This window comes from Rana temporaria, chromosome 3, assembly GCF_905171775.1.
Source record: "Rana temporaria chromosome 3, aRanTem1.1, whole genome shotgun sequence".
NCBI lineage: Eukaryota > Metazoa > Chordata > Amphibia > Anura > Ranidae > Rana > Rana temporaria.
This window is the reverse complement of record NC_053491.1, coordinates 32,111,121-32,137,950: the sequence shown is the minus strand read 5'-3', so window position 1 is coordinate 32,137,950 and position 26,830 is coordinate 32,111,121. Positions and strand designations below refer to the sequence as shown.

Genomic DNA, 26,830 nt, shown 5'->3' with positions numbered 1-26,830 from the left:
GGGCGTGTACAACATGTTCCTATTGGCTGAGGGGGCAGTGCAGAGGCGGGGCAGCTATAATCTCAGGATTTCTACATCAAAATCGTGTCGGTGTCAGGCATTTCAGGAACAGATGTAAAAAAAAAAGTTTTTTTTTACATTCTGTCCCTAGTTTTACCGAGGCTGGCCACCCTGATGGGGCCCCCTAGTGGCACGGGCCCTCGGTCACTGCCCGAATGACCGAATGGTCAGTCCGCCCCTGGTTAAAGGCCCGGTACACACGGGCAAACATGTACGATGAAACCGGTCCGTCAGACCGTTTTCACCGTACATGCCTGCCAGAGGGCTTCTGTACGATGGCTGTACTAACTATCGTACAGAAGTCCGCACGTAAACAATACGCGGGGCGTGTCCGCGTCGTCGCCGCGACGATGACGCGGCGACGTGGGCGGGCCTGCCATTTAAAGGCTTCCACGCATGCGTCAAAGTCATTCGACGCATGCGAGGGACGGCGGGCGCTCGGACATGTACGGTAGGTCTGTACTGACGACCGTACATGTCCGAGCAGGCAGGATTCCAGCGGACGGTTTTAAAACACGTCCAGGAATATTTGTCTGCTGGGAAAAGGCCCGGCGGGCAAATGTTTGCTGGAATTAGGCCCGCTCGCGCCTACACACGACCGCGGACCAGTTTCAGCATACATGTTTGGTCGTGTGTACGGGGCCAAAGAGGAACTGATTCCATGATTCAATGTTTAAAAAAAAAACAGTTACATTCCCAGCATGCCAGGAATGCTAACTGTCACATCTGCTTGTGCTTTCAACCAAACTATCAACCATCAAATGTCCGGTGTCATAACCGATTATAAGCTTTAAGGGGCAGGTATTGTAATATTAATATAGATGTGTAGGTATTTAAAATATTGTGGTATATATAAAGGCACAGTATATATAGTGTCGTATTATTGTTATAGGTCTAAAATTTATCAGGCCGTATTTCGAACCTGTAATTCAAAGAGACAGCATAAATCTATTTTACACATCAAACCATTACTTAGGCCACAGGTAATCTAATTACTTATTTGGAGGTTATTGGTATGCAAGGATGGATACTAGTTAGCTCCCTAATACTAATTAGTGACTTTGTCAATGGATAAAGAGATAGGAAGTCTGGTTTACATATCAAACAATTACCCAGATCACATGCAATCTAATTACTTATTAGAGGGGGCTTATTAGTATGCAAGGATGCATACTAATTAGTGACTCCGGCTGGAGTCATTTACCTGCCACTCTAAAAGACAGGATGTATTTCCTGTCTTTCAGATCAAAGATGACCAATCATATTGCTCAGCTATTCAATGAACAAGCAATATAATGTTGGGAGTTCTGGTTATCAGAGAATATGTCCCCGGTATATTCTCTGTACGAACATGAAGGCACAGATCTAGAAGTGGAGAGAATAAATAAATATATATATATATATATATATATATATATATATATATATATATATATATTCTCTAAGATGAGACGTTGAATTACTTTGTTGGACTCTTGTATCATCTGTGGAATTTGGAATTTGTATGTTATTGGAAGTTAATTAAATTTGCGTTCTCTGGAGAACCTGTGTTGCTGCGAAACAACTTAATTTATAGTCATCATACTAACATCTAAGATATCAAGTATATAACCGGAGTACTGGGAACTATGGGCCTGATCCTCAAAAGGGATATGCCGGCGTATCTACTGATACGCCGTCGTATCCCTGTTTCTATCTATGGAACTGATCCACAGAATCAGTTTCACATAGTTAGGCAGAAGATCCGACATGTGTCAGGGACTTACACTGTCGGATCTTAGGATGCAGTACCGCAGCCGCTGCTGGGGGCATTTCTCGTCGAAATGCCGCTTCGGGTATGCAAATTAGCACTTACGGAGATCCACAAAGCTTTTACGCTTCGTTTTTTCTCCGTAAGTATTAGTTTGCCGTCGCAAAATTGGGGCTGCTTTTACAAAGTGTAAAGTTAGTACACCTTGTAAAAGTAGACCCTTCTTTCCCGCGACGCTGTCAAATTTCTTTTTAAAAAAAATTTTTTTCCCGCCGCATCTTTTTTTTTTCCCAACGCAACTTTTTTTACCCGGCGCGATTCACAAAACTCGGCGTAACGTAAAACCGCGCAAAGCACGTCGGGAAAATGACGTCGGGAGCATGCGCAGTACGTCCGGCGCGGGAGCGCGCCTAATTTAAATGGGACTCGCCCCATTAGATTAAGGAACGCCTTGCGCCGGACGAATTTAAGTTACACCGCTCAAAATTTCTAGGTAAGTGCTTTGTGGATCGGGCACTTAGGTAGAGATTTTGCGGCGGTGTAACTTAAATGTGAAAAATTACGTTGCGCCAGGTTTTTGTGGATTAGGCCCTATACATCTATATAACTACAGCAGGGCCCTCTGATTCCTACTGCATTAAAGTGGTTGTAAACCCTTACAGACTACTTTGACCTACAGGTAAGCCTAGATTAAGGCTTACCTGTAGGTGCAAGAAATATCTCCTTAACCTACACGGTTAAGGAGATATTTGCAAGAAAGACGGCACCAATGTCTATGGCGCATGTGCGCCATAGACAACGATGCAGGCACACTGAGTGTCCCGCTAGTGAAGGCTATTATGCCGTCACTGCCGGCTCCCGTGCGCATGCGCGGGAGTGACGTCATCGCTTCTCCAGCCAGTCACAGCAATGGAGCAGCGATACCGGGTATCGTGGCGGCGATGGAGAAGGTGTCCAAGGAACGTTGCGGGGGCTTCGTTCTCAGGTAAGTAATTCATAATGAGCTAGTATGCTATGTATACTAGCTCATTATGCCTTTGTTTTGCAGGGTTTTTTTTTTTTAAGAGAGGGTTTACTTCCTCTTTAAAGTGTATTGTATTTGTACTGTCTACCTTCAAGTTGTAAAGTGTTGCGTAAACTGTTGGCGATATATAAATCCTGTATAATAATAATCACATGGCAGTTGCAAATCAAACAAAAGCTAAGAGTGCAGATTCCTTGGCTGAAAAGCAAAGGAGGGGTTTGGTCCACTTTAGGTATAAATGATTGGGATAGATTAGAGGGTATGAGTTCCAAAAAATATTTTTTCGCAAGCCAAGATAAAATGAGACACAAATTACTGCTTTTGATGGTTCCAATGAATATATTCTTTCCCGCAAACTTGGGTCAGATACTTACTCACGCACTTGTATAGCTTTTCTTAGATTCCCAGATTCAAATTTGGAAAAGAACTTCAAACAGTTCATCTCTTCACAACCTTCTGCAATGCTGAAATCATAAAAGCAAATCTTAAGGTGAATCAAAGACAGCTGTGTGAGACCTGCAAAGCTCGAATTTTAGGCCTGGTTCACACCTATGCAGGTTGTAGTTTGCATATTCCAGATGCATTTTGCATTTTTGATCCATTAAAGCCTATGAACCCAAAAACCAGAAAAAAGTCCCTGGTCCTTTCCTGAGGCTCGATTCACACCTATGCATGTTACTTTTGAGCGTTTTTGCAATGCTTTTTGCGGTGCTTGCTGCGTTTTTTGACGTGCATTTTTACCGTGATTTTACCGTGTTTTGCGTTTTTTTTAGCCAGTATTTTTTTTTTTTTTACATTTCCTTTAACAACCGGCTATAAACAGGTTAAAAAAAAATCAAAACGCAAATTGCGGCAAAATCGCGGCACTTGCCTTTTTTGATGCAGGTTCATTGACTTCTATTACATGCAAAACGCTGCTTTTTGCAGGAAAAAAAGTCCCCGACCCTTTCCAAAAACGCAGAGGCACAAAAAAGCATTGATGTGAACATGTTTCATAGGAAACCATGTTAAAAAAATTTCACTGCATTTCTGCAAAATGCAAAATGCACCAGAAAAAGCATTAGTGTGAATGGAGCCTGACACTCCAGTGTGAAAGCCAGAGTGCTTTCACACTGGAGCGGTGCGCTTGCAGGACACTAGAAAAAGTCCCACAAGCAGCATCTTTGGGGCGGTGGAGGAGTGGTGTATGCATCACTCCTCCACTCCCCCGGCCCATTGAAAAGTATGGACAGCACTGCCGAATCGCCTCATAATAAAGAATTGTTTTTTGGGGGGACAAACTGGGCTTTCTTGTGACCCTAAAGTCCTCTAAGAATTTTTTTTTTTTTATTTTCTTTGCATTTCAAGGGGAATTTATTTTTTATTTTTGGTACAAAGCATGTTAAAGTTATTTACAAAAGAAATACAAATTTCTTTTTTTGTTTTTGTTATTTGCATATATATTTTTTTTATAACGCATCAGTAATTTAGGGCCAGATTCAGAAAGAATTGCGGCAGCGTAACGTATCGTAGATACATTACACCGCCACAAGTTTTCATCGCAAGTGCCTGATTCACAGAGCACTTGCAATGAAAACCTACGCTGGCGGCCTCCGGCGTAAGCCCGTGTAATTTAAAGGGGCGTGTGCCATTTAAATTAGGCGCGCTCCCGCGCCAGACCTACTGCGCATGCTCCGTTTTGAAATTCCCGCCGTGCTTTGCGCGAAGTGACGTCATTTTTTCAAACGGCGGCGCGCGTAGCGTAATTCCGTATTTCCGGACGGCTTACGCAAACGACGTTAATTTTTAAATTTCGACGCGGGAACGACGGCCATATACGTTTGCTGTGTAAAGTTAAGGCACCAAAAACGACGATTAACTTTGCGACGGGAAACTAGACTAGCGGCGACGTAGCGAACGCGAAAATCCGTCGTGGATCGCCGTAACTCCTAATTTGCATACCCGACGCTGGTTTACGACGCGAACTCCCCCCAGCGGCGGCCGCGGTACTGCATCCTAAGATCCGACAGTGTAAAACAATTACACCTGTCGGATCTTAGGGATATCTATGCATAACTGATTCTATGAATCAGACGCATAGATACTTTGAGAGATACGACGGAGTATCTCCGCTGTGAATCTGGCCCTTAGTTCTTACTGATTTAAAATAAAACAGATATACCCTAAACTGCATATTTTTAACAATAAATCCTTAAAGATAACAATGTATTAATGTGTTTTATAATATTTTTTCTAATTTAAAATAGAAGCATGGAACAGGGGATGAAATTGTAAAATAGTGCTTTACAGGTTGAAATGGATGGGTTAAGGCTAAGTTCACCTTCTTTTTTTTCTAAATTACAGCTTCCCTATGTACCAATATAGCATTAATGTACCTATTTAGACAAAATAAAACAGCTTTCTATTAATTCTACACAGGCTTACCTCACTCACTTCTTAGCTATTTAAACACACTGCTCAATTACTTCTGCCTTACTTCCTGGTCAGACTTAAGGTCATGACACAGGAAGGAGTTGACCAGGTGAGGGTAGATGATGCAGGGTGTGTGCAAATGAGATCAGCTGGTCAACTCTCTCCTGTGTCATGACCTGGATTTCGCAGTCCTGAAAAAAATTTGCTGATCACCACCATTACTAGTAAAAAAATAACAATAATAAAAATTACATAAATGTATCCCCTATTTGGTAGATGCTATAACTTTTGGGAAAGCCAATCAATATACGCTTATTGCGATTTTTGTTACCATAAATATGTAGAAGAATACATATCTGCCTAAACTGAGGAAAAAAATTGTTTTTGTTTTTTTAATTTTGGGATATTTATTATAGCAAAAACGACAAAATATTGTGGGTGTTTTTTTCAAAATGTTCGCTCTTTTTTTGTTTATAGCGCAAGAAATAAAAACCGCAGATCAAATAGCATCAAAAGAAAGCTCTATTTGTTGGGGAAAAAAATGAAAAAATTTGTTTGGGTACAATGTCGCACAACTGCGCAATTGTCAGTTAAAGAGATGCAGTGTCGTATTGCAAAAAATGACCTGGTCATTGAGCAGCCAAATCTTCCAGGGCTGAAGTGGTTAAACACACTGGTCAATTACTTCTGCCTTACGTTCTGGTAAGACTTTAGGTCATGACACAGGAAGGAGTTGACCAGCTGAGGGAAGCTGATGCATGGTGGGTGCTAATGAGATCAGCTGGTCAACTCATTCTTGTGTCATGACCTAAAGTCTGACCAGAAAGTAAGGCAGAAGTAATCGAGCAGTGTGTTTAAACTATGAAGAGAGCATGGGTGTGTGCAGCCTATTGCATTGGGGTGTGCACCCCAAAGCTCAAACACACTGAAGCATAGTAAGTTGTGCTTCTGTTATGAATGAACACAGTGAGTATGTTTTTTTTAGAAAAGGAAGGGGCCGGTAAATGATATATTGACTAGCCCTTTCCCCCACTCTCCATTCTAAAACATTGAGTAGCAGGGAGAGGAGAGAAGAGGGATGCCAGAAGTACTGTCTGGAGTGGGACAACAGGTGGGAAGGCCCAGGCAGTAGTTGAACCTGGCACTTAGGCGTGTACAGGGGGTGTGCCAGGTGTGCATGGGCACACCCCCTGCGCACGCCTATGGAAGAGAGAGGTAAGCATGAGTAAAATGTATGGAAAGCTGTCTTATTTTTGCAAAATAAGTACCGTATTTATCGGCGTATACCGCACACTTTTTTGCCCTGAAAATCAGGGCAAAATCGTGGGTGCGCGATATACGCCGATACCCGCGCCGAGTTTGAACCACTGCGCCGGCATATACCGAGTGCAGTACACTCGGGTATAGTCGGCTCCTCTTGCGGTCACATCCTGGACGTACAGGACGCACAGGACGTGACCGCGAGAGGAGCCGAGCCTGCCCGACTATACCCGAGTGTACTGCGCTCGGTATATGCCGGCGCAGTGGTTCAAACTCGGCGCGGGGATCGAGCAGGGAGGACACCACGATGGCTGCAGAAGGACGCCGGACCCGACGAGGACACCACCGAAGCCGCAGACGGACGCCACGCAAGACACCAAAACTGTAAGTACTAAAATGTTTTTTTTACAGGAATGCGGGTCCACTTTAGGGGTGCATGCTATACGCTAATACGGTATATTAATGCTATATTGGTACATTGGGAAGTAATTTAGAAAGAAAAAGAGTGAAGAAAGGTGAACTTAGCCTTTAAGTAGTAAAATAAGGGCATGTTCCGGTTAATTAAGAGTTAACAGTAAATTAGGAAGAACTAGCTAAAGTATACAGTGTATAAATATATGTACAACACCTGGGATGTATATATATCCTCTACACACTGTAACATTAACTGACTAGCCTGCCTGCCTGCCTGCTCTATCTACCTGCAAAAAATGACACTCTCTCTGTCTCTCTCTGTTCTCTGTTAACTGCCGCAACACACTACACAAGGCCGCCCCGCAGGCAGACTTTTATAGTGTGGGGTGTGTACTAAACCCCCTGAGCCATAATTGGCCAAAGCCACGATGTTCGAGTCGAACATGAGTTTGACTCGAATACGAAGCTCATCCCTAGTCCTTTATGGAAGCCCAGATTTCTTTCATAGTGACCTTCAGCTCGTCTGCATTGTTGAGTCTGGTGTCTCTTATCTTGCTCTTGAAAATACCCCACAGATGCTCTATTGGGTTTAGGTCAGACAAGTTTGCTGGCCAATCAAGCATATTGATACCATCATTAAACCAGGTATTGGTACTTTTGGCAGTGTGGGCAGGTGCCAAGTCCTGTTGGAAAATTAAATCTGCATCTCCATAAAGCTGATCAGCAGATTGAAGCATGAAATGCTTTAGAACAGTGGTTCTCAACCTTCTAGTGCCGTGATCCCTTGATAAAATTTCCCAAGTTGTCGGGACCCCTAACAGTAAAATTATTTTCGTACCATGGGTTGTCGGCACCCAAGACAAGTAATTTGCGCCCCTAACCCAAGGACATTTTGCGCTCCCTTCCACTCGTACAGTATTGAACCCCCCTATGGTACATTTTAGGGTGTACCATTTTTTGTTCTCCTGTCTTTCCCTTTTACCTCTCTCCCATCCTACATTTTTGTTTTCTTTTCCCCATCACTCTCTCTCGCCATCTTTCTTTTTATTTCTCTTATTCTTTCTCTCTCTTTCTTTGTTCCTACCCCACTTTTTCTCTCCCTTCCATGTATTCTCTATTTTTACTCCTTGGTGGTGGGGGGAGGGGAGAGTTGGGATCAGTGGCAGTGCTGGCGGAGAGTTGGGATCAGTGGCAGTGCTGGCGGAGAGTTGGGATCAGTGGCAGTGCTGGCGGGAGTTGGGATCAGTGGCAGTGCTGGCGGGGAGTTCTGATCAGCCAACTTAGGTGCTCTTGATCAAGGTCATCTGCTGATCTGAGAATTGTAGTGGGGACTTTAAATGGCAACTATACTCACAGGTAGTGTTACTCATTGTATCTCCGACTTTGTGGTGTCTTGTAGCAGTGACACGTATGCCGAAATCAGGATAGGGTCCTCCAGCCCCTCCCACTTCACATTCCTCACCAGTCAGCTGACATCTAGTCTCTGCCCCCCCCCAGCCATGCCATGAACTCAATGGGCGGCTGCAAAGTGGCTGAGTGGGTGGCCGCAGGCTCCAAGGACCGCCTTCCTGGGCGGCCGCAAAAAGACTGGGAGAGCGGTGCAGGCTTCAGGAACAGCCCAGGATTCAGTGACCCCTGGCAAATTATCATTTGACCCCCAAGGGGGTCCTGACCCCCAGGTTGAGAACCACTGCTTTAGAATTTGCTGGTAGAGGGCTGCGCTGACTTTGGACTTGATAAAACACGGTGGGCCAACACCAGCAGATGACACGGCTCCCCAAATCATCACGACTGTGGAAAAGTTTGCATTTAATTTGGAAATCGAGGTCCCAGAGTCTGGAGGAAGAGTGGAGAGGCACAGAATCCAAGTTACTTGAGGTCCAGTGTGAAATTTCCACAGTCAGTGATGATTTGGGGAGCCATGTCACCTGCTGTTGTTGTCTCACTGTTTTTTATCAAGTCAAATATCAGTGTAGCCCCCTACCAGGAAATTCTAGAGCACTTCTACTGACAGCTTTATGGAGATGCTGATTTAATTTTCCTGCAGGACTTGGCACCTGCCCATACTGCCAGAAATACCAACACCTGGTTTAATGATCCTTGATTGGCCAGCAAACTCACCTGACCTAAACCCCATAGATAATCTGTGGGGGTATTGTCAAGAGGAAGATGAGAGACACCAAACCCAACAATGCAGGCAAGCTGAAGGTCACTATTAGGCCGCGTACACACGGTCAGTCCATCCGATGAGAATGGTCCGACGGACCGTTTTCATCGGTTCACCGCTGAAGCAGACTGATGGTCTGATGTGCGTACACACCATTGTTTCCAAAACTGATCGGGTCAAAACACGGTGACGTAAAACACACGACATGCTGAAAAAAACGAAGTTCAATGCTTCCAAGCATGCGTCGACTTGATACTGAGCATGCGTGGGTTTTTGAACCGATGGTCGTTCGTACTAACGACCGGTTTGGACCTATCGGTCAGCCGTCCATCGGTTCGATTTTAAAGTTCTCTTTTTTTGGACAGAAGAACAACAGACCGATGGGGCGTACACACGGTCGGTTTGGACCGATGAAACTGAACTTCAGTCCGTTTTCATCGGTTAGGACCGACTGTGTGTACGCGACCTTAAAGAAACCCAGGCTTCCATAACACCTCAGCAGGGCCACAGACTGATCGCCTACATGCCACGCCGCATTGATGCAGTAATTCATGCAAAAGGAGCCCCGACCAAGTATTGAGTGCATACTATATTGTACAATACATGGACATACTTTTCAGTAAGCCAACATTTCTGTATTAACCACTTAAGAACCGGACCAATATGCTGCTAAATGACCCAAGGGGTTTTTACAATTCGGCACTGCGTATCGCTTTAACAGACAATTGCGCGGTCGTGCGACGTGGCTCCCAAACAAAATTTGCGTCCTTTTCTTCCCACAAATAGAGCTTTCTTTTGGTGGTATTTGATCGCCTCTGCGATTTTTATTTTTTGCGCTATATACAAAAATAGAGCAACATTTTTGAAAAAAAAATCAATATTTTTTACTTTTTGTTATAAGAAAAATCAAATAACCTAAATTTTAGTGAAACATTTAGGCCAACATTTATTCAGCCACATGTCTTTAGTAAAAATAGATACCTAGCGGGAACAGCGACACTAATACAGCGATCAGAAAAATGATCGCTTAGTGACACTGGCAATAGGGAGTGAAAGGGTTAACTAGGGCGTGATCAAGGGGTTAAAACTTTATTGGGGGGGGGGGTACGGGGGCTACCCTGAACCTGACACTAACTGCCTGTCACACTAACTGTCACACTGACACTAAATACAGTGATCAGTACATATATGACAGGGGGTGGGGGGGGGGGTGATCGGGGGGGGGGGGGTTAATGTGCCTATGTGTAGTGTGTGTCAGTGTAGTGTTGGTGCGACTTACTGTGTGATGTGATCTCTCCTCAGCGGCGGTTGAAAATACCGCCGAGAGGAGAGATCACATCACTTCCTCCTCCTGTGTTTACACAGGAGGAGGAAGTGACACGCAGGGGGAGCGCACGGATTGGCTGAGAGCGATCAGGAGGGGGCGGAAAAAAACAACAGCTGCCCCCTCATCCCAGGTTTGCTCGGACAGCCACAGGGACCGCCGCAGGTACCGGGGGGTGTCCCGTTCGGACCCCCGACCCCTGTCTAGGAGGGGCGTACAGGTACGCCAATGTGCCTGTCCGTGCCATTCTGCCGACGTATATGTACATGCGGCGGTCCGGAAGTAGTTAAAAATCCTTTTTTTATTGGTCTTATGTAATATTCACATTTTCTGAGATACTGAATATCAAGTTTTCATTAGCTGTAAGCCATAATCATCAGAATTAAAAGAAAGAAATGCTTGAAATATATCACTCTTTTTGTAATGCCTCTATATAAAACGAGTTTCCCTTTTTAATTGTATTACTGAAATAAATTAACTTTTTGATGATAATCTAATTTTATAAGCTGCACCTGATATTCCTATTACTGTCACTTTTAGAATCTGTTGCTATGGCTGAATCACCACCAGTTCGCATATAGGCAATCACCACCAGTTTGTAGATAGGCAAACTTGGGGTAAATAAGACCATCTGTGAGTTGGAGTACAGATAGACGCCAGTGCTCAGAGTGGATCATTTTCGCCTGGGAAGTTGTCATTAAAATCACAGCTTTCCGCACAGGGCTTCCTGGTTTCTATGAAGCTGGCAGCCACTGGCATCATAGCAGCAGATGACTTGTCTCCTGCCTAATTCGTCTGGCAGCCAGGAGATTCCCCCTGCCAGCTTGGGGATGCTGGCTGATGTCATTACCTTATGGACAATTATGGCACCGGCATTCCCTACTCTTTGTTTACTTTACGCCAGGGAATCTACCTGCCAGCAAGTAAATGGGGCTGGGGATGGACCCTCTAAGCATATTGCCACCCCTCTGCGGGAGATTACCTGTTCCTTATAGGTACATAAATCTGTCACCCACACTGGAATTTATTGTGCGGAGGAGCAACAGAATTCTAAAGAATGTCTTCAACACTCTTTATGAATTCCACTACATTCATTTCAACTTCATTCACAATCACACAGATAGTACAACAGAAAGCCAGAATAAGGTGGCAGTGCATCTAGGACAAAAGGAGAGGCGATGGTATCGTTAAAGAAAATAAAGCTAAATTTCCTCAATAGAAGCATGTAATAGAAGACATTAGAAAGTAAGGAAGCAATAAATATACCTTGGGTTGTCCAAGTCAAACACAACTCGGTTAAGGAGTCCATCAGTGTTCAAATGTCGCTGGATATCTTCAAAGATTTTATTCCTAAAAATGCAAAACAAAGAATCGATGGACACATTCCAACACAGTTTACATTTGCCTTAATTCTGTGTCAGACTTTTTTTAAAATATATCTTATTTTTAACCACTTACGGACCCCCCACTGTATATGTACGTCCTCTTTTTAAACATGGATATCTCAGTAACGGCAGCAGCTGCTGCCACAACTGAGATATCCATGTTTTCAGCTGGCGGCCGTGTAAACGATAACGGCGGTCTCCGCGGCGGATTCGCCGCAAGATCGCCGTTATCGGTGGCGGGAGAGGGGCCCCCCCCCTCCCGCCGCTTTTCCGCGCCCTCCGCCGCTTACCGGAGCCGTCGGTAGCGGCGGAGGAGATCCGATGCTGCCGCCAGGAGAGTGAGGACTTGAGTGAGGGCAAGATGGCCCCCACCCGTCCTCATAGCTCTGCTGGGCGGAAGTGACGTCAAAACGTCAGTCCCGCCCAGCCTCTTAAAGAGACAATTTTTTTTCTGTCATTTTTTTAAATGACAAATTTTCCTTTTTTTTTTTTTTTTTTTTTTGCATTTAAGCCTAAGTATGAGATCTGAGGTCTTTTTGATCCCAGATCTCATATTTAAGAGGACCTGTCATGCTTTTTTCTATTACAAGGGATGTTTACATTCCTTGTAATAGGAATAAAAGTGATCATTTTTTTTTTTTTTTATATTTTAGTGTAAAAAATAATAAAATCAATAAAATTAAATAACAAAACAAAAAAAAATTTTTTTAAAGCGCCCCGTCCTGACGAGCTCGCGCGCAGAAGCGAACGCATACGTGAGTAGCGCCCGCATATGAAAACGGTGTTCAAATCACACAAGTGAGGTATCGCCGCGATCGTTAGAGCGAGAGCAATAATTATAGCCCTAGAGCTACTCTGTAGCTCAAAAAATGCAACTTATAAAATTTTTTAAACGTCGCCTATCTAGATTTTTAAGGGTAAAAGTTTGACGCCATGCCACGAGCGGGCGCAATTTTAAAGCGTGACATGTTGGGTATCATTTTACTCGGCGTAACATTATCTTTCACAATATATAAACAAATTGGGCCAAATTTATTGTTGTCTTATTTTTTAATTCAAAAAAGTTAATTTTTTCCAAAAAAAGTGCGCTTGTAAGACTGCTGCGCAAATACGGTGTGACAAAAAGTATTGCAATGACCGCCATTTTATTCTCTAGGGTGTTAGAAAAAAAATATATAAAATGTTTGGGGATTTTAAGTAATTTTCTAGCAGAAAAAAATGTTTTAGTCTTGCAAACACCAAATCTGAAAAACACCTGAGGTCTTTAAGTGGTTAATATAGTTTTTACAATATAATTTTTTAGATTTTTTTTTAACAATTTTTTTAGCAGCCCCGTTGGGAGGTTGTGGTGAAATATCCAGGGTCATAACAGACCCCTGATGTTTCACTTTTGAGACAGAGGCAGGGACTGAGGACAGAGATCCTCAGTCCCTTTCTCTGCAGCCTCAGCTTCACTGAAAAGGGAACAAATGGGAAGCGTCCTGTGCTGAGAGGCTTGTCCTGTTCCTGTGTCCTGTTCATTCACAAACTGAAGCATAGTAAATACAGTTTGATTATCTACACGCACACACCAACACACACCAACACACACCAACACAGGTTGAACTGGATGGACTATTGTCTTTATTTAACCTTACCAACTACGTAACTATGAAAATATGTACTATGCTTCAGTTAAGAATGAACACAGTAGTGATTGATGCATATCCCTCACTATGTTTATTCAAAAAAAAGAAAGGGACCGGTAAGTGAAATATTTGCCGGTCCCTTCCACCGCTCTCCATCCTGAAATATGCCTGCAGTATCGGGTGAGAGAGGACAGGAGGGAATCTGGCAGCACTGCAGGGAGAAGACAGGGGGTACCATGAAGCAGAGGGAATCGGCACAGCATTAGAGTGTGCCCAAGCACATCTGGCACACCTTGTGCGCAAACCTATGTATATCAGATTCTTCCATTCGATTTTTCCATTCCAGTTTATAGATGATAAACTCATTGGTTTATGTGTATTTTTGCTGTTGCTGTATTTTTTGCTTTTGGTGTTTAAAAAATGTTTTGTATTTTATATATTTTTCTATACTATTATCTATATATTTCTCTTTACTGGAAGGCTTGTGCTCCAAGTGGGCAGCATCCCCTGAGGAAGCCCAGATTGAGGGTGAAACATGTTGGGAACTCCATCAAATTTGCTGTACCCATAAGGATTGTACCCTTTATACTTGCTGTGGATTTTTTTTTAGACAATTTTTCTTAATCATTGTTCAATTTTTAATATACCTTTTTGGATCAATTTATTAGTATATGCACCTTAAAAATCCCCACAAGTATCCCTATATCTATTTATAGATTATACGATCTGATAAGCAGGGCCCTCTAAACCCTCTTGTATTTTATTGTATTGTAACTGTAATGTCTCAATTTTTTTTACTGTAAAGCGCTGCATAAACTGTTAGCACTATATAAATCCTGTATAATGATAATAATAATAACAGAATACTGTCTGATATGGCGGAGGTATAAAAGTATATTTGTTTTAAAAAAAAAAATGATTAGTGAGTACTATTATATAGCTCTGTTTTAAAAAGGTCAAAACTAGGCCTCTTATTTCAGGCAATGTTACGGTAATATTATACTATCAGTCACTGACATTAATTGTGATATTCACGATATTCATGTGTACCTTGGCTAGAGTCTATGGGCCATGTGTAGCCCTATGGTCATAAATGTCTATTTCTAACAATGTGCTGTTCTCCCATCATTGGAAAATAATAATTTTTGTATTTTCTAGATTACTGTATATACTCGAGTATAAGCCGACCAGGGTATAAGCCGAGGACCTAATTGTAACAGAATGGGCCGTGACACCCAGAGACTTTGGAAGGATGGGGGGTACTCCTGTGTCAGCGTCACTAATGACTCTTGGGTCTAGGGTCATCCTGTGCCCCTTTTGGGCATAGGGTGACTGAGAAATATTAATTAGAAATTACATGAGATGGGACATTACTGATAATTCATGTTTTGCAGGATATCTTGGAATATTACAAGTTGTTAAAGTCTGACTCCAAATGGAGTGTTTTCATTCAATGGGGGGACACATGCTTTTGAGGTGTTAATTGCGTCTGCTCCTAGACATTCCATTGTGAGATGCTAATTAAGTCTGTAAAGGTCAGATGTCTAGCTTTTAGGTGTTAATTCAGCCTGGTTCATAAGACCCTTCATTATGTATGCTAATACTGTTTTGTGTGTGGAATGTACTTGTCAACTGTAGTAATTAGGTCATGTTAATTATGTCAGATCGGTGCCAAAACGTCTGACATAGGAATGTCTATTATTTAGGTGAACGTCCGGGGGATAATTAACTCCTCTGAATGTCATTATCTAAAAGAATGTGATTGAAGCCCCATTGTGTGATGTGTGGGTGGAGAGTTTCTTTGTCCCTGTGATTAACTGTAACATGCCTGTACTGCATAAAAAGCTGAGAGTGTACCATTAAAGATTTATTCATACATTTTGAAACCAAAGAACAGAGCGTATGTCTCGTTTATTCTGGGGAAATCCATATGGATCGTGTCTGCTGGATTGTCGGACTGTCGGATAAGCTGTCGTGGGTTGATGGGATGGAATATCGTAAACGGTGGTGACCGTTACACTAATTTTACCACAAAAAAAATGGGAAAATATATTGACTCGAGTATAAGCCGGGGGAGGGGGGAAAGCAGCAGCTACTGTAAGAGGAAAAGAGGGTCAACAATGCCCATTTGCATGCCTCACTGTGCCCATTGCAGTCTCACTGTGCCATACCTCACTGTGCCCATTGCAGTCTCACTGTGCCATACCTCTCTGTGCCCGAGTACCTGCAATCTTGACAGGCGTCCATTTTTTAAAAGTTCGGCTTCCTCTTGGTGTTCCGTTCTGTGATAGGCATTTGACACTGTGTTCCGCCTATGACAGAGGTCCGCTCATCCTCAGGACTCAGTTTCCCAGCAGACACTATGTTCAGTGTTCCGCCAATCACGGACATTCTTTCATCCTCGAACAAGAGGACGGCCGCGATTGGCAGAACACTGAACACAGTGGGCTAGATTCACATAGATTACCGGATCTTTAGATCCGCGTAATCTATGTGATTTACGATCCGCCGGTGCAATTTATCGAGGCCAGTGCAGTATTCACAAAGCACTTACCTCGAAAATTGCACCGCCGGATCGTAACTCCCCCGGCGGAATTCAAATTCCGCGGCTAGGAGGAGTGTACAATTTAAATCAGGCGCGTTCCTGCGCCGATTTAACTGCGCATGCGCCGCCGGCGAAATTTCCCAGTGCGTATGCTCAAAATGACGTCGCTAGGACGTCATTGTTTTCGGCGGCTACGTAAATTCCGGCCATCCGTATTCCCGATCGACTTACACAAACAACGTAAAAATTTGAATCTTGGCGCGGGAACGACGGCCATACTTAACATTAGCTACCCCTCATATAGCAGGGGTAACTATCCGCCGGAAAAAGCCGAACGCAAACGACGTAAAAAAAAAAGCGACGGGCGGGCGTTCGGTCTTGAATCGGCGGTTCTCCTCATTTGCATATCCGACGCGTAAAAAACAGCGACGACACCTAGCGGCCGGGGGTAGATTGCAGCCTAAGATCCGACGGTGTAAGTCACTTACACCAGTCGGATCTAAGGGAGATCTATGCGGAACTGATTCTTATGAATCAGTCGCATAGATCCGACCGTCGGATCTCAGAGATCCGCCGTCATATCTCTTCATGAATCTGGCCCAGTGTATGCTGGGAAACTGTCCGAGGATGAGAGGACATCCTTGATAGGCGGAACATACCTATCACGGAACGGAACACCAGTAGGAAGCTGTGACTTTTAAAAAAATGGATGCCTGGCAAGAATTCAGGTACTGACTCGAGTATAAGCCGAGGGGGGTATTTTCAGCCCCAAAAAAAAGGCTGAAAAACTTGGCTAATACTCGAGTATATACAGTACTTCTACATTGGTGTTGTCACATTTTTTGCGCATGCATGTTCAGATACTCCCAGGGCCTTTAGGAAAACCACAGAGACCACCAGCCAGAGATATCCATCCCAGCTCACCAATCAGTTATTTTGTTAGCTGTAAGTTTTGTTAGCCCTGGGGTGTGTGGACAGGTCAAAAGTAGCCCACAGGCATTGTACTGTTTCCCATTCAAAACTGTATTGTTTATGATCATTCTATTTCTTGTTCTGCATTAATTATACAAAATAAATGTTTTTTTTTTAATTATTTGTTAATTAACCACTTCAATACCCAGGGCAATTTTAAGCTTTGAAATGACAATTGCGCGGTCATGCTACACTGTACCCAAACCTAATTTCTTATAATTTTTTCCCACAAATAGAGCTTTCTTTTAGTGGTATTTGATCACCTCTGCAGTTTTTATTTTTTGCTAAACAAACTAAAAAAAGAACAAAATTTTTGAAAACAAAACGTTTTTCTTCGTTTCGGTTATACAATTTTGTTTTCTCCTTCACTGACGGGCACTGATGAGTTGGCTCTGAGTTGGCCCTGACAAGGTGGCACTGATGGGCACTGAGGAGGATGCACTGATATGTAAAATTGATGGGCACTGATAGGCAGCACTGATGGGCACTGGTAGGTGGCACTGATGGGCACTGACTAGTGGCTGTGATGGGCACTCACAGGCGGCTGTGATGGGCATTGATATAGGCAGGTGGCACTAATGGGCAGCACCGATGATGAGTTACTGACAGGTTTTACTGCTGGGCACTGATTGGCACTGTGATGGGTACTGACTGGCACTGTGGTGGGCACTAATTAGCACTGATATGGGCACTGATTGGCACTGTGATGGGCACTGTCAGACTTTTTTTATGGGGGAACTGACTGGTAGCTTATGGGCACTTTTTAGCAGCTGATGGGCACATCTGATGGGGCTGTTCTGATAATCAATGTGCCGATTATCAGCACAGACCCTCCCTCTGACAGGGAGAGATGCCGATCGGCTCTCCCTGTCAGGGCAAACAGAGGAATGCCGTTTACCGGCACTTCCTGGTTCACGCAATGATCAGCTGTGATTAGTCACAGCTGATTACATGGTAAGAAGCCTTTGTCAGAGGCTTCTTACCACGATCGGAGATGCGGCATGTCAGACTGACACGCCGCACTTGCGATTGCCACACTGCGCGCTCATCATATGACGCCCGCTGGACATCATATGACGCCCAGTCAGGATAACAGAACCACTTCCCGGCCATCAATTTGCTATAGGGAAGTGGTTAAGGAGAACCTAAACAGAAGGTAACCATGTGTATGGTTAGGCTATATGGAAACAACCATTTCCTGACTCACATGATTCATAATTATTCACTGGGTCACAGCCCTGAAAATAGTATGTGGCATGTGAGAAAGGGAGTAGGACTTTCCATGAGATTTCTGCTTTGTGACAAAGTCCACCTAAACACCCCTAGTTGGATTTAATCTACATCCTACACACTATTCATGCTAAGATGGTTATGTTTACCCACACAAATGAATAGGTAGGAACGCAAGACCAAGTGTGCATATTCTTGTCAGCAAGAGAACATTGACACTACCCATTCTGAATCGCACAACTAGTTCCATTTTTGTAAATCCGGCTTATTTGTGTATCTTATGCAAGGAAGTAATTAAATCATTGGTGTTATTTACTAAAATGAGAGAGTGCAAAATCTGGTGCAGCTGTGCATAGAATCCAATCAGCTTCCAGGTTTTATTACCAAAGCCTAATTAAAAAAGCTGAAGTTTAGACAATTATACAATTTTCTTATTCAATTTCCTTTAGATTTACCGTCAACTACGTAGTGCAAGAGCCTGTCTGATTGCATTCAAATTTAAAGTTTGACCTCATATTATATGTGTAGCGCCCCCTTACTTTCAGTATGGGCACTACGCTAAAGTTATTGGGGAATGAGAGAGATAAGTTGCTCTCATTCCTAATTGTGTTAAATTTGGGCTGCTGTCATTCCTGAACTGTCCTGTGGGTCAGTCTGCGCTCCAGGGATGCGATCCCATCCCTGGGCGACAGCTGGAGGGGTGCTGGCAGAGCCACTTTTCCCCAGCGGCCAATTAGAGGCGTGTATACTGCTCCTTCCCATTTAAAATAATGGGAAACCACGGCAATACCGCCCGCAGAGGCAGAGGCGCATTGCGGGCGGTATTAACCCTTTATCGGCCGCTAGCGGGCGGTTAATACCATCCCGCTAGCGGCCGAATCCCGCGGCAAATCCGACGGTATAGCGGCGCTATTTTTAGCCGCGCTATACCGCCACCACGCCTCCCGCCCCAATGTGAAAGGGGCCTTAGTAAATACACTTTTCCATTTCTGAGGCTTTCAAGATATTTAGAATAGTACAATGTATGTATGATCATAATCCAATTGTTATCATGTTTCTATTTTATATATTTATATTTTATTTTTTTAGACATTCAAAACCATACCCAAAGCAATTCAGTTTGTCACATTGACTGGTTTCTAGGTTCATATAAGGACATGGAAAATAAGAGAAGCACATAGATTAAGTTTAACTCTACGCAGACTTGGGAATTTTGTGCTAAATTAATAAGATCTTAGAATGCTTTATTTTCAATTATTTATTGATTTTATTTGTTACTTTTAATAGTAGACTTGGAGAAACAGCCTGCATTAAAGGATATGTAAAGGTTAGTTTTTAAAAAACAAACAAACATGTCATACTTACCTCCTTTACGAAGTTGGTTATGCACAGAGTGGCCCCGATCCTCCTCTTCTGGGGTCCCTCAGCGGCGCGCTCCTAGCTCCTCCTGTTGGAGAGCCGATCTCCCTAGGGGCTCTCGTGCGGGTGTGCTCCCTTGTCCTGCTTCTGCATCCATTGACAACTACAGCAGACTTGGCCCCGCCCCCGACTCCCGCGCCATTGGATTTGATTTACAGCAGTGACAATGGTTGCACTGCTATCAATCTATCCAATCAGGACCCGAGACACCGGCTGGAGCTTGTGTGCTCATCCCTGTCGCTGGAAAGGCTGGGTTCAAGTAAGTAAAAGGGGGGCTCTGGGGGGGCAGCTAGCGAGACAGCAGTCGGCTATCTGAATCAGGACCCCCTTTGTGACTTAATTCTAATTTACATTTTTTTATCTTGATAAATTTATCATTAATCATTTTAACCACTTCCGGACCGCCGCATGTACATATACGTCGGCAGAATGGCACGTACAGGCACATTGGCGTACCTGTATGTCCCTGCCTAGACGTGGGTCCGGGGTCCGATCGGGACCCCCCCGGTACCTGCGGCGGTCCCCGTGGCTGTCCGAGCGATCCGGGATGAGGGGACGGCTGTTTGTTTTTGTCCACCCCCCCCCCCATTGGCTCTCAGCCAATCCGCGTGCTCCCCCTGCGTGTCACTTCCTCCTCCTGTGTAAACACAGGAGGAGGAAGTGATGTGATCTCTCCTCTCGGCGGTATTTTCAACCGCTGCTGAGGAGAGATCACATCACACAGTAAGTTGCACCAACACTACACTGACAAACACTACACATAGGCACATTAACCCCCCCCCCACCCCCCTGTCACAGTGTCACTGAATGCAGTGATTATATATGTACTGATCACTGCATTTAGTGTCAGTGTGACAGGCAGTGTTACAGGCAGTTAGTGTTAGGTTCAGGGTAGCCCCCGTACCCCCCCTAATAAAGTTTTAACCCCTTGATCACCGCCCTAGTTAACCCTTTCACTCCCTATTGCCAGTGTCACTAAGCGATCATTTTTCTGATCGCTGTATTAGTGTCGCTGTTCCTGCTAGGTAGCTTTTTTTTTTTTTATTGCGATTTTTTTTTTTTTACTAAAGACATGTGGCTGAATTTTGGCCAAATGTTTGACTAAAATTTAGTTTATTTGATTTTTCTTATAACAAAAAGTAAAAAATATTGTTTTTTTTTTTCAAAAATGACGCTCTATTTTTGTATATAGCTCAAAAAATAAAAATCGCAGAGGCGATCAGATACCACCAAAAGAAAGCTCTATTTGCGGGAAGAAAAGGACGCAAATTTTGTTTGGGAGCCATGTCGCACGACCGCGCAATTGTCTGTTAAAGCGACGCAGTGCCGAATTGTAAAAACCCCTTGGGTCATTTAGCAGTATATTGGTCCGGTCCTTAAGTGGTTAATATACTACACTCAAATGTATTCACATTATATATCTACAGAGCTTCTTCCTCTTCCACAGCTGTCTTTACCTCTAGAGCGCTATATCCTTAACCCATCAAACTTGCTTCTAACCCATTCAAGCCTGAACTGAACTGAACTCAGGGTCCAAGCCACCCCTAACCACTGGATTTTATTACAATAACCACCTTTACCTATAGTTTTGTTTCCCACCTATCTGTCTCTCTCCAATCACCACTATACTCCCTCAATCTCCAGGAGAGTTGAAGATGTTTTAGCTGTAAAGGGTGGGCCAACTCAATATTGAACCCTACAGACTGAGGCCCCGTACACACGTCCGAGAAACTCGACGAGCAAAACACATGGTCTTGCTCGTCAAGTTCCTTGTGAAGCCGCCGAGGATCTCGGCAAGCCAAGTTTCCTCATTGACTAACAAGGAAATAGAGAACATGTTCTCTATTTGGCCCGACGAGATCCTCGTCGGTTTCCTTGGCCAAAAAAGTACACACGACCGGGTTTCTCGGCAGAATACGGCTCCGATCGAGTTTCTGGCTGAATTCTGCTGAGAAACTCGGTCGTGTGTACGAGGCCTAAGACTGGTATACCATTACTTTTGGTAATATCAGTTTGTAAATGGATAGAAAATTGGCTAAAAGGCCATATTCAAAGAGTAGTGGTTAATGATTCTTACTCTGAATGGTCTAAGGTTATCAGTGGTGTACCCAAGGTTCAGTGCTGGGACCCTTACATTTTAATATCTTTATAAATGATATTGGGTCTGGGATTAAAAATACCATTTCTGTCTTTGCAGATGACACCAAGCTATGCAGTGGAATAACGTCCTTACAGGATGTCTCCAATTTACAAGCCAACCTCAATGCTCTGTCTAATTGGGCGACTATGTGGCAGATGAGGTTTAATGTTGATAAATGTAAAGTTATGCACTTAGGGGCTAAGAATATGCATGCATCATACATACTAGGGGGAGTACAACTGGGGGGATCCATAGTGGAGAAGGATCTGGGGGTTTTAGTGGATCATAAGCTCAAAAATAACATGCAATGCCAAGCTGCAGTTTTCAAAGCGAGCAAAGTCCTTTCTTGTATTAAGAGAGGTATGGACTCCAGAGACAGAGATATAATTTTGCCCCTGTACAAATCATTAGTAAGACCTCATCTGGAATATGCAGTTCAGTTTTGGGCCCCAGTTTTCAAAAAGGACATTGGGGAACTGGAGAAAGTGCAGAGAAGGGCAACCAAACTGATAAGAGGCATGGAGGAGCTCAGCTATGAGGAAAGATGAGAGGAACTGAATTTATTCTCTCTTGAGAAGAGGAGATTAAGGGGAGATATGATCAACATGTACAAATATATAAGGGGTCCATATAGTAAACTTGGTGTTGAGTTATTCACTTTACAGTCAACACTGAGGACAAGGGGGCACTCTTTAAGTCTAGAGAAAAAGAGATTTCATCTCCAAATACAGAAAGGTTTCTTCACAGTAAGAGCTGTGAAAATGTGGAATAGACTATAGCAGAGGTGGTTCTTTACAGCTCAGTAGATTGCTTTAAGAAAGGCCTGGATGTTTTCCTAAATGTACAGAATATAACTGGGTACCAACATTTAAAGATAAAGTTGATCCAGGGAAAACCTGATTGCCTCTCGGGGGATCAGGAAGGAATTTTTTCCCCAGCCTTTGCTGGGGTTTATGTAGAGATGTTAGCTTTTCAATGCACCAGGTGACATGCATACAGTGTGTGAGATCCCACCACCGGAATTGTATATCAGCTTACCAGATAGCAAGCCTTTAGTGCAGTTGGCTATAGCCCAGCCACTGCCTTTGAATCCCCTGGGCTAAGATGTTTCAAATTTCCCAATCAAATGGCAGCCTTGATGTTGAAGGTGGTGCGTGTTTGCGATTTGGGACGCAACGCAACTCATCAATAACCACAGTAAAACGACAAGCGTAACCCAATCCGGCTCACATGCAGGCAGGAAGATAGAAAGGGACGCAATAGCGTGATATCGTAGGTATAACAGATTTATTAAAAAAGTAATGTACTTACACTTAAGCAGTATAAACACAGCATGTAAATAGGTAAAAAAGCCGGCCGGCTTACGGAGCCCTCCTCCTAGGCGTGGTGACGTCACTGACGCTGCCTCCAGACGCGTTTCGTCCTATTGGACATTCTCAATGGGGCCCCCATTGAGAATGTCCAATAGGACGAAACGCGTCTGGAGGCAGCGTCAGTGACGTCACCACGCCTAGGAGGAGGGCTCCGTAAGCCGGCCGGCTTTTTTACCTATTTACATGCTGTGTTTATACTGCTTAAGTGTAAGTACATTACTTTTTTAATAAATCTGTTATACCTACGATATCACGCTATTGCGTCCCTTTCTATCTTCCTGCCTGCATGTGAGCCGGATTGGGTTACGCTTGTCGTTTTACTGTGGTTATTGATGAGTTGCGTTGCGTCCCAAATCGCAAACACGCACCACCTTCAACATCAAGGCTGCCATTTGATTGGGAAATTTGAAACATCTTAGCCCAGGGGATTCAAAGGCCGTGGCTGGGCTATAGCCAACTGCACTAAAGGCTTGCTATCTGGTAAGCTGATATACAATTCCGGTGGTGGGATCTCACACACTGTATGCATGTCACCTGGTGCATTGAAAAGCTAACATCTCTACATACAAATCAGCCTCTGATCAATACAGTGATTTTGTCTCTGCTGGAGAACCAATCTAAAATCCACTACTACTTATACCATTTGTGGACTGTTTAACTACTATATTCATTTGTTTTCGATATCTGGCGCGGCTTTTTATATTGTTTTATTTTCTTGTCATCACACGCTAGCCGCTGCCTGAATTTACGGTGTTGTGATAGCGCGGTTTTTTGGTGTATATTTGCTGGGATTTATGCCTTCCTCTGGATCAACTGTGGGTATAGAATTGGGTATATGCGATTGTACAATATTTTTTATTTCATTTATTTTTATGGTTGAACCAAATGGACTTGTGTCTTTTTCAACCTGACTAACTATTTATCTATGTAACTTTACAGTCAACACAGAGGACAAGGAGGCACTCTTTAGGTCTAGAACGGGGATATGCAATAGCGGACCTCCAGCTGTTGCAGAACTACGATTCCCATGAGGCATAGCAAGACTCTGACAGCCAAAAGCATGACACCCAGAGTCAGAGGCATGATGGGACTTGTAGTTTTGCAACAGCTGGAGGTCCGCTAATTGCATATCCATGGTCTAGAAGAAAAGAGATTTCATCTCCAAACATGGACAGACTGAAAAGCACGAATCGTCTCTTCACCAAACTTTTACTAACACGCGGTATCACGAGATTAGCAAAAGCAGCCCCAAGGGTGGCGCCAGTGGAATCAAACTTCCCCTTTATAGTGTCATTGTACGTGTTGTACGTCACCGCATTTAAGAACGACGAGATTTTGTCTTGACAGTGTGTACGCAAAGAAAGCTTGACAAGATTCTCGACAAGCCTGAGGCCCCGTACACACGACCGAGTTTCTCGGCAGAATTCAGCCAGAAACTCGATCGGAGCTGGATTCTGCCGAGAAACTCAGTCGTGTGTACACTTTTCAGCGAGGAACCCGTCGAGGAACTCGTCGGGCCGAAAAGAGAACATGTTCTCTATTTCCTCGTTGTTCAATGAGGAAAGTCGGCCCGCCGAGATCTTGGCGGCTTCCACACTGAACGCGACGAGGAACTCGATGTGTTTGGCACGTCGAGTTCCTCGGACGTGTGTACGGGGCCTGACAAGAAACTCGTCGAGGAAAACTATGTTTCTTTTACGACGAGATTCTCGACGAGGCCGTACAAGAACCTATTAGAACAGTTCTATTGAACAGAGCGGGACGCGACTTGTCAGGCGGCTGTGGCCCCTGACGAGTCGCCCCTGTGTGAATTGGCTCTAAATGTACAGTACATAATATAACTGGGTACAAACATTTATAGGTAAAGTTGATCCAAGGAAAATCCGATTGCCTCTCGGGGGATCAGGAAGGAAATTTTTCCCCTGCTGTAGCAAATTGGATCATGCTCTGCTGGGGTTTTTCACCTTCCTCTGGATCAACTGTGGGTATAGAATTGTTTTATATGGGATTGTATGATTTTTTTTTTTTTTTTTTTATGGTTGAACCATGTGAACCATGACATGTGTCTTTTTTAGGGCTATGCAAATTAACTTTTAATTAATCGATTAATCTTTAATTTTTTTGATCGATCAAAATCTTTTTGATCGATTAAAATTCTTTTGATTGCTACTCACCTCTCCGCCGGCTTCTGGGCCTTCAGGGAGTTCCGTCGGAGATCCAGTAACGTCACGGACACCGGCGGGGCTTGCCGTGTCCATCTGAAGGGCTCCTTTGCTGTGCCTTCATATCTGCATGCCGGCGGGACCTTACTATCTGCCACACGCAAGGGCTGTTACACTTCCCTCTATCACTTCCCTCTATCAACCTGGGATTCTACAGCCATCCACTGGGAGTTGTGATAGTTCCCTTCATGGGACATCTACATGCCGACGGACTGATGTTAACCTCTCCTCAACTGGATTCAGCAGTGGTATCGTTGTACACATTTTTATACCAGTATCATACTTAGCTACATGTTTTTATGACAGCATTTGGTACCATTTGGTATTACTCGCACCATTTTTACAGTTTATTTAGCTACATCGATTTTATCTCCAGTGCAATATTTATTTTGTTACCTACTTGAAGACTATAAAAGTTTTAATGCTATTCCCATTGAGCGCTGCCTTTGTGTGTGTTTTGTATCCTGCTATCCATTTTTCCAGTGGTTGGAAGCTGCACTGGGAATCGGCCTGCAAGGAGATCGGCTAAAAGTAGTTGGATCTGTATGTGCGTTATAATTAATCGAAATTAGTCGATTAATCGATTAAAAAAAAAAAAAACGATTAATCGAACAGAAACATTTTGATCAGTAACAGCCTAGTCTTTTTTCAACCTGACTAACTATGTAATATAGTGTAATTTTCTAGAATATTTTCATGTACACATTAGGGCCAACTGTCCTATAGATTATAAATACATGATAACACAATGATAACTGTCTGCTCCTGTAAAATGATAGACCACTGCTATGGAGCATAGTCATGCAGTAAATCAGGAGCAAGTGAATAATACGATCTGTTAAAAAAAAGGATATTATTATGCTTTATGCCACAATTATGACTGCAGCAATTCACAATGCAGGGAAGATGAGAATTCATGGCTTAGTATAAGCATGCGAGAACATCAAATATGTTTTATCTTATAGGATGGCATACAGGATTTTAATTAAAATAAAATGGAAACATTCATATGTATATACATTGCTTGAAATGTCTTCCTATTTGTTTTTGTTTGTTTTTTTCTTTCAGTTGCCAGAACAGTGTTGATAAGATATTAAGACAGATTTAAGGAAAATGCAGTTAATATAAATTTTATAGACATTTACGTAAGAAATGGATTGGTGCTTTCTACGATAACCATCTTGGATTTATGTTCTTTTCAAGCAGGTTTAACAGCTTAGGCAGCCTGCTTTGTGACAATATAATGCACTTTTCATTACAGCCTCTGCTAAAGCAAATATGATGAATTAAAGTGTAAAGCAGAGAGCAGTGAACCCCTCTCTCTGCGGATATACGGGCTTGGAAATCGCACTGTAGGTACAGATGTTCTGGGGAGGTTGATGTGATAGAGAAAGACAAATTCTAAAGAGAAGCTGTAACATTTACAAATGAAACTCCACAAGAATTACTTCATCTGTAAGCTGGGTGAACTGCATTACTTTTCACTTCAATGGCAGATCCTAAAA

General features: G+C 43.4%; 1 protein-coding gene across 1 annotated transcript in view; it reads right to left on the bottom strand.

Moving 5' to 3' along the window:
* Positions 1-26,830, bottom strand: part of AGBL1 (AGBL carboxypeptidase 1) — an 863,343-nt gene that overhangs the window by 598,002 nt on the left and 238,511 nt on the right. Inside the window, exons 12-13 of the mRNA XM_040341533.1 lie at positions 11,678-11,761; positions 3,209-3,298 (exon numbers count right to left, since the gene is read on the bottom strand). Coding sequence (XP_040197467.1) covers positions 3,209-3,298; positions 11,678-11,761 — 174 coding nt within the window. The remainder of the gene's footprint in view (positions 1-3,208; positions 3,299-11,677; positions 11,762-26,830) is intronic.